The sequence below is a fragment of the Convolutriloba macropyga genome, chromosome 10 (genome assembly GCF_964194025.1).
Source record: "Convolutriloba macropyga chromosome 10, txConMacr16.3, whole genome shotgun sequence".
Taxonomy (NCBI): domain Eukaryota; kingdom Metazoa; phylum Xenacoelomorpha; order Acoela; family Convolutidae; genus Convolutriloba; species Convolutriloba macropyga.
In genome coordinates this window covers 29,654,433-29,672,001 of record NC_134477.1, presented here as the reverse complement: position 1 = coordinate 29,672,001, position 17,569 = coordinate 29,654,433, and the positions used below count along the sequence as shown (strand labels likewise).

Sequence of the window (17,569 nt, the reverse complement as noted above, 5' to 3'; positions counted from 1 at the left end):
TGTAAGAGTGGGTTGCAATGGCCCCGCTTGACAGACCAAAAATGTAGAGTGGGGGTTATTTTTATCTCTTAACCCATCACTCGAACATTATTTTACCCCACTTGGCAGCTCATTGCAGTCGAAAAAGATGTAAAAGTTTTGAGCTGCAACTTTCTACCAAATCCTCTCATTGCAGCCCCACTCCTACATCTTTTTTGTGGGAAAGATTCGACCCGATTGCGATTCAGACACTAAATTGTCCTAACTGAAACGTAAGGTTAAGCTGTAATTTGTAGTGCAAAATCATAGGATACACAAAACGGTGTCACGTTTCCCCCTGAAGAGGATGCAATTTATAACATAGGATTTTGAGAGAAATAATGAGATTGCAAAATTCAAAATTGAAAGAATTATAAAGGAACTTACATATTGGAGTACTACGAAAAATGACCAGAAATGAAAATTGCTTTTGCTAGATGAATGCACAGTATCACATAAGTATTGGAACATTTGGAGGTTGTTATAGCTAAAAAAATAGTTTTACAAATTGCAATCACACTTGCTTATTAACCCAACTATTATTTCAAAATTTTAACTGTGGCTACACAATCAAAGTTCTTCAACTTTGAAACGTTTTAGTGGTTGCTTTCTGGTTCACTGCCATTCTCTGCTTCATGAAGTCTAAAATTACGTTCATCAATATCAAAGTTCAAGCACACATACGTTTGGGGTTCAAATTGCAAAGTTGGAGAGCATTCGCCAATCACCAGTGAAGAACGAAACGCAAGAGACTGCCTCCATTCTGCCATCCCAAGTATGTTTTGGACAGTATATGTTTCGCGGTTCGCTTATTAGCTTTTCCTTCACAACTGGTCTTGTATTTTGTCCAGAATGTGGCTGAGAATTCCTTGGACTGATGGAGGGGCTGTTTAAACGGGTTCATCAGACGCGTCAGATTCATCAGAAGTGTAAGTTATATATTGGGGACAATTGCGGTCTCTTGATCTGTCTTTCTGGCTGTCTGCTTTTAAGCAGTTTCTGTTTTTTTTTCTGTGGTGGTACGGGAAGTGTATTTTCATTTGTGGAGCTTGATTGTGATATCAATTGACACAATTTTACTTGCGTCGCACTTAATCAAAATTTGGTTGGCTTTGCTGGAAATCTCACTGTCAAACCGCAAAACACACTGGAATGAGCTTAAAAAAACAGCTCGTACCACCTGCCCCTCGACCGCGTTTTACACATCTCACGTCCTAAGCATGTTTGAGGAAATTCTCACCTTAAAATTTTCCACCAAATTGAAACGGACGGTATTTTGCATATTCCGCGAGTAACGTATCTTTATCAGCGTTTGTGCCGAATTTTGCCACGTCCGGATGGCGAGTCTTGATACCTGAGTTCCTGTTTTGTTTATCACAGATGTGAACTCGTCAGTTTTCACTACTGTGGAGCGCGCCGAACCCCGTAGAGACTGTCAGGACTCTTTTCAGCCCACCTCCGCTGAGGCATCTCTTTCGATATTTTCTATTTTCAGCTGTAAGGAACTTTCCGCCCGCGAAACTAGCATAACTAGCTCTTAATGGTGGATCAAATTTGATTCACTCTGCGAAATGCTATTCATTCTTGCTGTTACATCTTGGCTTGCCTTCGTTCTATTAGCCTCTAATACACTATCATCGCCTCGCGATCTGTTGTCCAGCGATATTTCACTTTTTAGCTGGTTCATTTTCACTCTTTACAGATCAATTGGTGAGAGGAGAGCAGTGTAATTCTTGGCGAACTGGAATTTAATTGGTCACTGATTTTCGACGCAGTTCACTGACATATTCTTACCGATTTGTTTGTGTTACGTTAATGCCAACTTTATTGAACAGATCAGGCCCAATTGTTTATCGTAGGTCATCGTATACAAACAGACATCTAGTTCCTTGGGGTCTTTCATTTGTTGTACTGTATAGAGTCCACTATATGTAGCCTCCATTAATTTCATTTCAATGTTTCCAATCTTCATGGCTCTGTGAAATATTGGCAGTACCCCGTTATTGATTTTGCGATACATAATGGTTGACCATAATCCGTCACCATTATTCGCGAATGATGGTCAGAGTAATGGGAGAACTTATATCTGTCAAAAGGAATGTTCCGAGGGCAAATAAAAGTTGTCGTCGGCATCCTTCATGGTCGTCTGGTGCTCAACTCACGAACATACTCCGGATGATGTTTTCGGTTCAATATTCTTAGTCCTTCTGAACCGCTTCTGAGGTATATCAGAGATACACACTAATGATCAAAGTGAGAACAAGTTCAATCACCACACCAAAAGCCTAGATTGATCAGTTTTGACAATTCAGTCTCCAATGAAGTTTGAGCTGCAAGTTTCGGGTTTCTGTTTCGTTTGGGACAATTCAAAGAGTTCTTTCTATTGTTTATTCATATTTCGCTTCTCGAAGAAATCAAACATGCTCAGGTTTATTGTCCAACAGTCGGTCTCTTGATCTGTATTTAGACTGCCTCCATTCTGCCATCCCAAGTATGTTTTGGACAGTATATGTTTCGCTGTTCGCTTATTAGCTTTTCCTTCACAACTGGTCTTGTATTTTGTCCAGAATGTGGCTGAGAATTCCATGGACTGATGGAGGGGCTGTTTAAACGGGTTCATCAGACGCGTCAGATTCATCAGAAGTGTAAGTTATATATTGGGGACAATTGCGGTCTCTTGATCTGTCTTTCTGGCTGTCTGCTTTTAAGCAGTTTCTGTTTTTTTTTCTGTGGTGGTATGGGAAGTGTATTTTCATTTGTGGAGCTTGATTGTGATATCAATTGACACAATTTTACTTGCGTCGCAATTAATCAAAATTTGGTTGGCTTTGCTGGAAATCTCACTGTCAAACCGCAAAACACACTGGAATGAGCTTAAAAAAACAGCTCGTACCATCTGCCCCTCGACCGCGTTTTACACATCTCACGTCCTAAGCATGTTTGAGGAAATTCTCACCTTAATATTTTCCACCAAATTGAAACGGACGGTATTTGGCATATTCCGCAAGTAACGTATCTTTATCAGCGTTTGTGCCGAATTTTGCCACGTCCGGATGGCGAGTCTTGATACCTGAGTTCCTGTTTTGTTTATCACAGATGTGAACTTGTCAGTTTTCATTACTGTGGAGCGCGCCGAGCCCCGTAGAGACTGTCAGGACTCTTTTCAGCCCACCTCCGCTGAGGCATCTCTTTTGATATTTTCTATTTTCAGCTGTAAGGAACTTTCCGCCCGCGGCACTAGCATAACTAGCTCTTAATGGTGGATCAAATTTGATTCACTCTGCGAAATGCTATTCATTCTTGCTGATACATCTTGGCTTGCCTGCGTTCTATTAGCCTCTAATACACTATCGTCGCCTCGCGATCTGTCATCTGGTGTTATTTCACTGATTAGCTGGTTCCATTTCACTTTTTACAGATCAATTGGTGAGGGGAGAGCAGTGTAATTCTTGGCGAACTGGAATTTAATTGATCACTGATTTTCGACGCAGTTCACTGACATATTCTTACCGATTTGTTTGTGTTACGTGAATGCCAACTTCATTGAACAGATCAGGCCCAATTGTTTATCGTAGGTCATCGTATACAAACAGACATATAGTTCTTTGGGGTCTTTCATTTGTTGTACTGTACAGAGTCCACTATATGTAGCCTCCATTAATTTCATTTCAATGTTTCCAATCTTCATGGCTCTGTGAAATATTGGCAGTACCCTGTTATTGATTTTGCGATACATAATGGTTGACCATAATCCGTCACCATTATTCGCGAATGATGGTCAGAGTAATGGGAGAACTTATATCTGTCAAAAGGAATGTTCCGAGGGCAAATAAAAGTTGTCGTCGGCATCCTTCATGGTCGTCTGGTTCTCAACTCACGAACATACTCCGGATGATGTTTTCGGTTCAATATTCTTAGTCCTTCTGAACCGCTTCTGAGGTATATCAGAGATACACACTAATGATCAAAGTGAGAACAAGTTCAATCACCACATAGAAGGCCTAGATTGGTCAGTTTTGACAATTCAGTCTCCAATGAAGTTTGAGCTGCGCGTTTCGGGTTTCTGTCTCGTTTGGGACAATTCAAAGAGTTCTTTCTATTGTTTATTCATATTTCGCTTCTCGAAGAAATCAAACGCGCTCAGGTTTATTGTCCAACAGTCGGTCTCTTGATCTGTATTTAGACTGCCTCCATTCTGCCATCCCAAGTATGTTTTGGACAGTATATGTTTCGCGGTTCGCTTATAGCTTTTCCTTCACAACTGGTCTTGTATTTTGTCCAGAATGTGGCTGAGAATTCCATGGACTGATGGAGGGGCTGTTTAAACGGGTTCATCAGACGCGTCAGATTCATCAGAAGTGTAAGTTATATATTGGGGACAATTGCGGTCTCTTGATCTGTCTTTCTGGCTGTCTGCTTTTAAGCAGTTTCTGTTTTTTTTTCTGTGGTGGTATGGGAAGTGTATTTTCATTTGTGGAGCTTGATTGTGATATCAATTGACACAATTTTACTTGCGTCGCAATTAATCAAAATTTGGTTGGCTTTGCTGGAAATCTCACTGTCAAACCGCAAAACACACTGGAATGAGCTTAAAAAAACAGCTCGTACCATCTGCCCCTCGACCGCGTTTTACACATCTCACGTCCTAAGCATGTTTGAGGAAATTCTCACCTTAATATTTTCAACCAAATTGAAACGGACGGTATTTTGCAAATTCCGCAAGTAACGTATCTTTATCAGCGTTTGTGCCGAATTTTGCCACGTCCGGATGGCGAGTCTTGATACCTGAGTTCCTGTTTTGTTTATCACAGATGTGAACTCGTCAGTTTTCACTACTGTGGAGCACGCCGAACCCCGTAGAGACTGTCAGGACTCTTTTCAGCCCACCTCCGCTGAGGAATCTCTTTCGATATTTTCTATTTTCAGCTGTAAGTAACTTTCCGCTCGAGACACTAGCATAACTAGCTCTTAATGGTGGATCAAATTTGATTCACTCTGCGAAATGCTATTCATTCTTGCTGATACATCTTGGCTTGCCTTCGTTCTATTAGCCTCTAATACACTATCATCGCCTCGTGATCTGTCATCTGGTGTCATTTGCTGATTAGCTGGTTCCATTTCACTCTTTACAGATCAATTGGCGAGGTGAGAGCAGTGTAATTCTTGGCGAACTGGAATTTAATTGGTCACTGATTTTCGACGCAGTTCACTGACATATTCTTACCGATTTGTTTGTGTTACGTGAATGCCAACTTCATTGAACAGATCAGGCCCAATTGTTTATCGTAGGTCATCGTATACAAACAGACATCTAGTTCTTTGGGGTATTTCGTTTGTTGTACTGTACAGAGTCCACTATATGTAGCCTCCATTAATTTCATTTCAATGTTTCCAATCTTCATGGCTCTGTGAAATATTGGCAGTACCCCGTTATTGATTATGCGATACATAATGGTTGACCATAATCCGTCACCATTATTCGCGAATGATGGTCAGAGTAATGGGAGAACTTATATCTGTCAAAAGTAATGTTCCGAGGGCAAATAAAAATTGTCGTCGGCATCCTTCATGGTCATCTGGTGTTCAACTCACGAACATACTCCGGATGATGTTTTTGGTTCAATATTCTTAGTCCTTCTGAACCGCTTCTGAGGTATATCAGAGATACACACTAATGATCAAAGAGAGAACAAGTTCAATCACCACATAGAAGGCCTAGATTGGTCAGTTTTGACAATTCAGTCTCCAATGAAGTTTGAGCTGCGCGTTTCGGGTTTCTGTCTCGTTTGGGACAATTCAAAGAGTTCTTTCTATTGTTTATTCATATTTCGCTTCTCGAAGAAATCAAACGCGCTCAGGTTTATTGTCCAACACTCGGTCTCTTGATCTGTATTTCTGGCAGTTTGCTTTTCAGCAGTTTCTGTTTTTTTTCTGTGAAGGTACGGGAAGTGTATTTTCATTTGTGGGGCTTGATTGTGATATCAACTGACATAATTTTACTTGCGTCGCAATTAATCACAATTTGGTTGGCTTTCCAGGACATCTCACTGTCAAACCGCAAAACACACTGGAATGAGCTTAAAAAAGCAGCTTGTACCATCTGCCCCTCGACCGCGTTTTACACGTCTCACGTCCTTAGCATGTTTGAGGAAATTCTCACCTTTATATTTTCCACCAATTTGAAACGGACGGTATTTTGCATATTCTGCTAGTTTAACGTATCTTTATCAGCGTTTGTGCGGAATTTTGCCACGTCCGGATGGCGAGTCTTGATACCTGGGTTCCTTTTTTGTTTATCACAGATGTGAACTCGTCAGTTTTCACTACTGTGGAGCCCGCCGAACCCCGTAGAGACTGTCAGAAAAACACTCTGGAATGAGTTTAAAAAAGCAGCTCGTACCATCTGCCACTCGACCGCGTTTTATACGCCTCACGTCCTTAGCATATTTGAGGAACTTCTCACCTTTATGAATTCCAGCTAACTGAAACGAACAGTATTTTGCATATTCTGCAAGTAATGTATCTTCAGCGTTTGTGCCAAATTTTGCCACGTCCGGATGGCGAATGTTGATAACTGACTTCAGCTTTGTTTATCAGAGATGTGAACTCACCGGTTTTCACTACTGTGGAGCCCGCCGAACCAGGTAGAGACAGTCAGGACTCCTTTCAGCCCACCTCTGCTGAGGCTTCCTTTGATATTTTCTATTTTCAGCTGTAAGGAACTTTCCGCCCGCGACCTTAGAATAACTAGCTCTTAATGGTGGATCAAATTTGGTTCACTCTGCGAAATGCTATTCATTCTTGTTGTTGCATCTTGGCTTGCCTTCGTTCTATTAGCCTCTAATACACTATCATCGCCTCGCGATCTGTTGTCCAGTGATATTTCACTTTTTAGCTGGTTCCATTTCACTCTTTACAGATCAATTGGTGAGAGGAGAGCAGTGTAATTCTTGGCGAACTGGAATTTAATTGTTCACTGATTTTCGACGCAGTTCACTGACATATTCTTACCGATTTGTTTGTGTTACGTTAATGCCAACTTCATTGAACAGATCAGGCCCAATTGTTTATCGTAGGTCATCGTGTACAAACAGACATCTAGTTCCTTGGGGTCTTTCATTTGTTGTACTGTATAGAATCCACTATATGCAGGCTTCAATAATTTCTTTTCAATGTTTCCAATCCTCATGGCTCTGTGAAATATTGGCAGTACCCCGTTATTGATTTTGCGATACATAATGGTTGACCATAATCCTTCATCATTATTTGAGAGCGATGATCAAAGTAATAAAAGATTTTATATCTGTTAAAAGTAATGTTCCGAGAACGAATAGAACTCGTCATCGGGATTCCTTATGATCGTCTAGTGCTCAACTCATGCACATACTCATGATGTTGATTTTAGTTCAATATTTTTTGTAATTCTGTGCCAATTCTGAGATATATCAGAGATACACACTAATGATCAAAGTGAGAAGAAGTTCAATCACCACATCGAAGGCCAATATTGATCAGTTTTGACAACTCAGTCTCCACTGAAGTATGAGCTGCGCGTTTCGGGTTTCTTTCTCGTTAGTTACAACCCAAAGAGCATTTTCTATTGCTTCTTCATATTTTGGTTCTCGAAGAAATCAAACACGCTCAGGTTTATTGCCCAACAGTTGGTCTCTTGATCTGTTTTTCTGGCAGTTTGCTTTTCAGCAGTTTCTGTTTTTTTTCTGTGGTGGTACGGGAAGTGTATTTTCATTTGTGGGGCTTGATTGTGTTAATTCTCAACTTTATATTTTCCACCAAATTGAAACGGACTGTATTTTGCATATTCTGCGAGTAACGTATCTGTTTCAGCGTTTGTGCCGATTTTTGCCACGTTCAGATGGCGAGTCTTGATACCTGAGTTCCTGTTTTGTTTATCACAGATGTGAACTCGTCAGTTTTCACTACTGTGGAGCCCTCCGAACCCCGTAGAGACTGCCAGGAAAACACACTGGAATGAGTTTAAAAAAGCAGCTCGTACCATCTACCACTCGACCGCGTTTTATACGCCTCACGTCCTTAGCATATTTTAGGAAATTCTCAACTTTAAATTTTCCACCAAATTGAATTGGACGGTATTTTGCATATTCTGCTAGTATAACGTATCTTTATCAGCGTTTTTGCGGAATTTTGCCACGTCCGGATGGCGAGCATTGATACCTGAGTTCCTTTTTTGTTTATCAGAGATGTGAACTCGTCAGTTTTCACTACTGTCGAGCCTGCCAAATCCCATAGTTTTTTCTGTGCAAATATGGGCAAATAGATCTGTTCAGTAATTGCGGCGCGCTATAGGTTAAACATGAAAATCACTCAAGATCAAAATGCATCAGACTGTCAGGACTTTTTTCAACGTACCTCTGACGAAGCTTCTCTTTCGCTATTTTCTTTTTTCATCTGTAACGAACTTTCCGCCCAAGTGAGTGAATCATGGTGAGATTCAGAGACTAACTTGTGCTACCTGTTTCAAGGAGTCGCTTAGCAAAAATTGTGTTACTAAGCTCCAGATTAAAAATGAAGAATGAATTTTAGCATAAGAGTACATATGGGTCACCTAATAAAGTGTGAACAGACGATAGTTTTTTCTGTGCAAATATGAATAAATAGATCTGTTCAGTAATTGCGGCGCGCTATAGGTTAAACATGAAAATCACTCAAGATCAAAATGCGTCAGACTGTGAGGACTCTTTTCAGCGCACCTCTGCTGAGGCTTTTTTTCGCTACTTTCTATTTCCAGCTGTAACGAACTTTCTGCCCGCGACACTAGAATAACTAGCTGTTAATGGTGGATAAAATTTGATTCACTCTGCGAAATGCTATTCATTCTTGAGGTTACATCTTAGCTTGCCTTCGTTCTATTAGCCTCTAATACACTATCATCGCCTCGCGGTCTGTCGTCCGGTGTTATTTCACTGATTAGCTGGTTCCATTTGATTCTTTACAGATCCATTAGTGAGAGGAGAGCAGTGTAGTTCTTGGCGAACTGGAATTTAATTGGTCATCGATTTTCGACGCAGTTCACTGACATATTCTTACCGATTTGTTTGTTTTACGTGAATGCCAAGTTCATCGAACAGATCAGGCCCAATTGTGCATCGTAGGTCATCGTATAGTATACAAACAGACATCTAGTTTTTTGGGGTCTTTCATTTGTTGTACTGTACAGAGTCCACTATATGTAGCCCCCATTAATTTCATTTCAATGTTTCCAATCTTCATGGCTCTGTGAAATATTGGTAGCAGCCCGTTATTGATTTTGCGATACATAATGTTTGACCGTAATCCTTCATCATTATTTGAGAGTGATGGTCAAAGTAATAGGAGAACTTATATCTGTCAAATGTAATGTTCCGAGGGCGAATAAAACTCGTCATCGGCATTCTTCTTGGTTGTCTAGTGCTCAACTCATTAACATACTCTTGAGGACGTTTTGGTTCAATATTCTTCTGTACCGCTTCTGAGGTGTATCAGAGATACACACTAATGATCAAAGTGAGAACAAGTTCAATCACCCCATCGAAGGCCTATATTGACCAGTTTTGACAAAACAGTCTCCACTGAAGCTTGGTCTGCGCGTTTCGGGTTTCTGTCTCGTTGGGGACAATCCACAGAGCATTTTATTTTGCTTCTTCATATTTCGGTTGTCGAAGAAATCAAACGCGCTCAGGTTTATTGTCCAACAGTGGTATTATTTTTTTTGCTAATACTTGTTCTACCTGTTTCAAGGAGTCGCTTAGCAAATATTGTGCTACTATGCTCCAGATTAAAAATGAAGAATGAATTTTAGCATAAGAGTACATATGGGTCACCTAATAAAGTATGAGCAGACGATAGTTTTTTCTGTGCAAATATGAGCAAATAGATCTGTTCAGTAATTACGGCGCGCTATAGGTTAAACATGAAAATCACTCAAGATCAAAATGCATCTTTTTGTATTGAATTTAGGGATCTTTTGCGTTTGTGCCCCCCCCCCAGCTTAGTGGATGCTTATTATTTGTATCCCCTCGACACAGGGATCACATTTTTACATAATGACTTACTGTGTAATGTCACGTGTTCCGTAACTGGGGGGTGTATAATGTTTTGGGGATTAGGGGAGCACAAACGGAAAAGATACGAATTCAGAGGTGAAAAGTTAGTATATTACTTGTAGCCCCATTTTACAAGATACAAAATAAGGTGAATCAGACAAGTTTACCTTAAAAATGGATTCATCAATAGTTGACAACTAGCTTCTTCATATGATTAAAGATGGAAAAATTAAAATGCGTTCAAGCAAATGCATTCTCAGTGCAACCTGTGCGAGACAGGTAGATAGTCTCATGACTCAACTCTGTTTTTTGTTTGGGACCTTCCAATTATGGCCCTCAGTTTAGTTTTCATATAAATAAAGCCCCCAATCAATGTAATTATATCCTGGGGGGGGGGGGGGGGCTAGGAGAAAACGGGAAAGGAATCTTTTCCGTTTGCGCCCCCCTCCCCCAGCTTAGTGGGTGCATATTTTGGGCCTTTCCCATTGTAGCCCCCAGCTTAGTGGTCAGATAACCTATAGCCCCCCCCCCCCCCCTATAGCCCCCCATAATTATACCATAATTGGGGGGCTATAATTTCATTGGGGACTATAATGGGAAAAACCCCATATTTTTTGAAGACGACGTGCCATACTTTCACATAGTGATTTACTATGTTATGGCACGTGCTTGGTAACTGAGGGGAGCATAACGTACGGGGGGGGCGCACAAATGGAAAAAATCCCGTTAAACATTTATTCGAATGTCTCTTTTCATTTTTCGCTCTCCGAGAAACGTCAAGAACTACTGACCTTAACAACAGTCCCGGAACGGTACGTAACTATTATTGAACTCATCTAAGTTTTCTTTTATTTCGCTGCTTTCCCTATTTTTGTGACAGCCAATTGATCAGGCGCCAACTAGTAAAATTTTGTTTTTTTGTTGAATTCCACCACTCAAGCAGGTTTTGTGCCACGAGGTCGTTTTTTAATAATTTTGTATGAACTTAAGGTCAATTGTTTGATATGTTTTTTAAATGTACATAAATTCCGGGTCTTTCCCATTAAAGTCCTCCATGAAATTATAGCCCCCCATTATGGTAAAATTACCATGATGGGGGGGGCTATATGTTTTCTGACCAATAAGCTGGGGGGGGGGGGGGGGGGGGGGGTGGGCTATACTGGTAAAGACCATAAATTCCTTCCCCTTCCCCATTACGGGGGGGGGGGGGGGCGATAATGGGAACAAAGATCTGAAGTTTTCAGTTTCTTTATTCCAGTTTAGACAACTCTTCAAAAATCGAAAATTAGTGAAGAGAATTAAGATCGGGGGTCTTTCCCATTAAAGCCCCCCCACCCTCCCCTATATTATAGCCCCCATTGTGGTGTAGTTACCATTATGGTGGGAGGGCTACAGGTCAGAAAAAAATTACCTCTAAGCTGAGGGGGCTATAAAGATGTAGACCGCTATAAATCATGGGATCCAAAATCCACAAATATCTGTACATCCGAATCAGAGATTTTATCCATATTATTTGGACCCCCCCCCCCCTCAGACGCACGTGTCATATTTTTACAAAATGGTTTACTATGTAGTGGCACGTGCTCTGTAACTGGGGGGCGCAAAGCGTACTGGGGGGGGGGCACACACGGAAAAGATCCCAAATCAGTGTGTACTTACTATTTGATGCACTGCTTCCTTGCATCGTCAAATGAAAGCGTGTCAGTTGGAGCACTCAAAGAGAAACACTTGTCGGGTACACCTGTTACCTCAACAGCCCCCCTCGGACATACACCTCTGGCTGGGGACAAAATAGCCAGAACCAAACACAATCCTGTCAATCTGAGGCCTAACGCTGAGTTCATGTCTTTTTTTCCGTTCATGGCTAAATTTTTGTGGCTCTTAAATGAAAATTGATGAAAAAAGAGGAGCGCGAATGTCTTTGAGCACAGATCTTTGAGCAAATGGTGTTCTGGATTCGAGTAGAAGCAAAATTGTAATCAAAATTTGCGGGATATATCTGGCAAGTCTTTTGACTTCCTAGTTTTTAGATTTTGGAGTTCTGACATGCCATAGGTGGCAGTATTTCTGAGTGCTATGAGTTTTGTCCCTCTCAACTGACTACCTACTGACCATTAGCTTTTGGGGTTCTTGTTACCTAAATTTGATTGAAAATAAACGGGATCACAGAAACGTCTCACATAATGAGGATGACCTCAAATGAAATATTATATATTATAAGCTACGAGGCATTGGAGGCTTTTATTTGACTTTTTAGAGCTTAATAAATTATTCAAACTTGGTGTAGAATGAAATAACCATTGAAACGATCACTGACGACTTTTTTAAAATAATTTTTCAAATACGTTATTGACAGTAAAGTTGATATGAAAATTTATTGATAGATTTGAGAGCTTCAATAAACGGGCTGATTCCATAATAGAAAAAATCTTTGATTGAGCCAGTCCTTAAAATTTCAGATGTTTGTATAAAATTTTGCAAGAACGCCTATGTTGCAAGAACTTGTCAGATTCTTGCTAGATAAGCGTCTGGATCTTGCACCTTGCAATATAAGCGTCATTTGCATTTGCAGGAATCATGCACGAGCTTGCAAGACAAGAGTCGGAGTTTGACTACGGCGGTTCATTGGAACAAACCCCCCACCCAGCTTAGTGACCAGATCATTTATTTAACTCACAACATCAACATCAATTTTACTTAAAACAGAATATGTTGTCAATATCGTTAAAAAATTGCAATTTGCGCAATTTAATTACTGTCAAAAAGAGGGATTTGTCATACAATATATCTTATATTCCTTATCTAGTGCTGTGAAATTCAATACAATGTGCTTACTTTATCTGGAGGTCTTATTTTAAGAGTCAAGTTTAGCTCATCAGTACCCTTCATCAGTCAATATGTTTTCGTATGCATGTATAGTGTTCAAATTCTCGCATTGTGAACTATTATTAGTTCATGAATCTTAGTTTATGCTAATATCATTCTCTTTGTTTTGCTTCTCTAGTGCAGTTACCCAATTCAATACTTAATTTTGCCACTGTTTTCAATCACAAGTTAAAGCAGACCGGATTTTGTAGGTCGATTTGCTGAGCAAGTAATCAAGCAATATTCCACTAAGCATAGGCGCAAAGCAAGATCCCTGTCTGAAAGAGAAAGCTAATTTGAGTCTCCAAATAAAGCACATAAATCTCATTGTGTACGACAGAAGCACTAAAAATTTCTCATAAAGTCCCGCATTTGCAAAAAAAGAAAGGGAAAAAGTGAAAACGTTTTGGAGCGACCAGTGAATAAAATATGCTAGACCGGCACTGAGTTGCGCTAGAAAACTCCAATAAAAAAATAAATTTTTCCAGTTGAAAAAGAGCTTACATAAATGTGTGCTTAAGGTGTTGAAAATAAGATAGTTGAAAAAAAAACAGTAAATTGAGTGGAAAATTTTAACACTCATTAGCTGAAAATTATTCTTTTCTTCAGTCCACATGCTCATTTCATGCAAAAGTTTTAGTTAATTTCAAGCTTTCGGGCAGGACTGAGAAACTTTTAAATTTGGTTACCTATCACTTCATGTGCCCTTTATAAATTATATCCTAATGGTAAAATGTAATTCAAAGTTTTGGACTCCTTTTGTCCCCCTTGTTTAGCCAGCAATTTCATTCTACTAGGGCAGACGTGCATTGTGGAGGGCATGAAATACACTGGGGGGAGGCAAGGGAATTAAAAGTATTAATACTCGAACCCAAATCCTGTTTTGCAACACTTTGAAGGAGTATCACTTCGGAAATTGGTATCAGCACAGGAAGAAATTAACGTTTTTAAGGTTAAGCCTTTCCTCAAAAACAGTCACGAGTATCACTGAGATTCATCTGAGCACTAAAAAAACTCAGATAGAGATCTAAGATTTAGATTCAGTTCCAGTATGACGAGAGGAAGAAGGGGAGAAGTAAGTGTATTGATTTTGGTAAGTATGGTCCTCCGCGCGTACACCGTAGATGTCGACTAAACAGGCTCGAGTTCTACAAATACGCAAAAGAGCAAAAATGTAGACGGCCGTGCAACGTAAGACGTTCTCTTATTGGTACCTAAGTTCTCTGATCCAGTCAGTTGGGTAGTGACCTCTACGATTGGATTCATCAACATCTCAAGCCAAGTCACCATTTTTCGAGTGATTCACAGAAGGCTTCTGGCACATGGCACTTGGTACAAAACATTTAATCAGTCGTGACCATAATGCACTAGCATAAGATTGCGGAGATGATTTGCATATACGATGATCGGAATCTTTCATACTAAGTAAAAAGCTCAAAACCAGTAATAATTACTCAAATGTGCAACAATGATTGTGTACATTAAAATTTTACGCAATCTTTTTGAAGTTGCGAACGTAATAATGAGCACTTGGTAAGTTGATGTTCTACTTGTTACATTTGGGTTGTTATCGGAGTTGTGTTCAATTTATGAATTGACCCACGGAGTTCGTTTTCATTGCCAACAATGTTAATTAAATTACAGTCGAGGCTAATCTTTTTCATGAGTCGTTCCAAATTCAGCGATGACACCTCGACCCGGAGCACGCTTTTTTATATGAAGTCAGCTCACAGCAACGGCAGAATCTAAGGTCGACGAAATTGCTCAATGTCCATTCATTTTCCAGAACAATTGAAATCGATCCAGCCAAATTCCAGGACACAGTTTTTTTGTCCAGCCAAATATACAGATACGTTTTTAATGTCTAGCCAAAATCGAGGACGGCTGTTTCAGTTCCAACCAAAGTCGAGGACATCAGTTAAAGTCCAGACAAATTCTTTTCTTTTGAAAAATCTGTCGAGGACAGTCTTTTCATAGCTCAATTCGGTCGGGGACGGTCTTTTCATAATTCCAGGTCTGAACTAGGGTGTTGTCACAGCAGATTATAGCATCTCAAGCCAAGTAACCAGTCTTTGAGTGATGCCCAGAAGGCTTCTGGCACATGGCACTTGACACAAATCTGATCAGACGTGACCATGAAAAACTAGCAAAAAGTTGCGTAGAGGTTTTGCATGTACGATGAGCAGACTCTTTCATACTAAGAAAAACTTTAGTTTACGCAACTTTCTTGCATGTTTTTCAAAGCTCAAAACCAGTAGTAATTGCCCAAAGGTGTAACAATGATGCTGTACATTAAAACTGGGCGCGATCCTCTTGAAGTTGTGAACATAAAAAAGAGCTCTGGGTAAGTTGATGTTCTTTCTGTTACAGTTGGGTTGTTATCGGAGTTGTATTCAATTCATGAATTGATCCACGGAGTTAGTTTTCATCTCAAACAATGTTAATACTGCAGTTTAGACATGGAAATTATGAAAAGACCTAATAATTTGATGTGGGGTTAAATATTGAATTAAATTTCATTGTCGAGGACCCTAGTTACAATCGAGGCTAATCTTTTTTATGAGTCGTTTCAAACTCAGCGATGACACTTCGACACGGGAACACGCATATTTATATGATGTCAGCTCAAAGCACCGGCAGAATCTAAAGTCGACGAAATTGCTAATTGTCCATTCATTTTCCACAACAATTGAAATCGATCCAGCCAAATTCCAGGACACGATTTTAATGTCTAGCCAAAATAGTGGACGGTCGTTTTAGTTCCAGCCATAGTGGAGGACATCAGTTAAAGTCCAGAAAAAACGCCAAAAAATTGTCGAGGACAGTCGTTTCATAGCTCAAATCGGTTTTAATATGAACACAAAAATTTGACAGGATTATGATGAAAAACTCCAGTTTTTTGGAATGGCGGATGTTTGCTTACACGTATCTTTTTTCGTAGGTCAGTCTTGATTGGATCGATAGTTGCAGCACGGAAGGCTCTACAAATAAAGCAAATCCTATAAAGGATTTGCAATAAAAAAGAGATTGATTAGTGCATAGAGTAGCTCTACGTAGAAATGTGCGGATTTATGTGAGCTGCTGATGGTGATGCTTCTCAGTTCAATATTTCAGTAGCGGTATCACATATTCTTGGGGAGTGAGCTAGATTGATAGGTCCAGTAAACTTTGATAGGTCCAGTAAACAGTACGGCGAAATGCAGTTGCTCTTTTTAGGGGATCTTTGGACATGAGGTCATTTTTTGGCATCAGCAAACTCTTGTTGAACACTATATTGAGAATGACACTTGGCTTCGTGAACTTAAGGGGTCTTTTAGGCCACCGTCAACGCTATCTTGTCAGAATCCAAAGAAACTACTCATTGAAGATTCGCATTTCCTGGTATGGTTTGTGTTTGCGAAAAGAAATGCCGGACAAGAAAGGAGCTTTTGTCTTCGAAATAAGTTTGTTGCCCAAATTGCAAAAGAGGAAAGATAAGGCGTTGTTCTCTTGTTGTAAAAGTATATTTAAAAAATGAACAGCATCGGTGATGTTTTTAACAAGGTTGCTAATTCAGAAAAAGCCAGTACCTATACCAAGTTTTTTCACTGCAAAACCTCAGTGGGCAAAACCAACGTTGCAACAACAACCGGTTTAGCATTCGTGGCCAAGTGGTTCTACGGTCCGCGCAAGTATACTCCGAAAACCCTCACAATCATTCTATCATAGTTTTTTATCTAGCTGAGGTCCACTAAAACAAAAAGCATTATTTGGTCAAATTTACACATTTTTCCGAAAGATGTATTAACACAGGTAATCTCTTATTTGAGAATCAAGCAAAGCAGATAGCAACCCCAAATTGGCAATATAGCTGAAAACATTCTATCGGAACATTGTTTTATTCGATGAGTAAGCTATGATTAGGTGAACTGTTCTACTTAACAACAAGGCAAAAAACACAACATAAGGGCTGGGCAAATATACCTGTATTTGCTAGCAGGTGTTTTGTCTGAGCCGATTTTCGACTCAGATCGGTCACCGATACGTTTTCGAAACATAAACAAGTTAAGCCTAGAAATAGCGCAATCGATTTAGTTTATTAGTAGGCTCAACGAAAATTATGTGAAACCAACATTTTCCAACCCTTCTACGTTTATTAGAACGCATATGAGACTTGCGTGGTTAGGAATAGCGTAATAATTTTTTCGCTGCTTTATTTAAACAGCGCATTGCTCAATTACGCGGTAACATTATCCGGCCCGGAAGGAAATGTTGGGAGGATCAGTACAAGCTTAATGAGTGGGCGGACGAGCGATCCGGACGACGTGCTTACGATGCCGGAGCGCGCGACACTGTCGGAGCCGTGCCGGAGCTCTTCAATCCAAGCAGTTCGATAGTAACACCTAGGGTTGCTTTCCTCAATGATCCAAACTAAATCACCGACCTTGAGGTGCTGCTCAGCAGGTTTCTACCACTTAGATTTACGGTTCAGCGCAGGTACATACTCGTTATGCCAACGTGCCCAAATTGCATTGGCGTAGGACTGTGCACGGTCGTACCGCCTACGATGATCAAATTCGTCGACGCCAACGATGGACGGAGTTCCGATTGATTGCTTTGTTACAAATTAGAAAATAACAAGGTGT

At 40.2% G+C, this 17,569-nt stretch overlaps 2 protein-coding genes across 2 annotated transcripts in view; one reads left to right on the top strand and one right to left on the bottom strand.

The window, feature by feature from the left end:
• Positions 1 to 12,035, bottom strand: part of LOC142348422 (uncharacterized) — a 41,299-nt gene extending 29,264 nt beyond the window's left edge. The window contains exon 1 of the mRNA XM_075399781.1: positions 11,739 to 12,035. Coding sequence (XP_075255896.1) covers positions 11,739 to 11,941 — 203 coding nt within the window. The 5' untranslated portion in view covers positions 11,942 to 12,035. The remainder of the gene's footprint in view (positions 1 to 11,738) is intronic.
• Positions 1 to 17,569, top strand: part of LOC142348425 (GTP-binding protein 1-like) — a 447,324-nt gene that overhangs the window by 215,272 nt on the left and 214,483 nt on the right. The gene's annotated exons all lie outside the window — the stretch shown is intronic.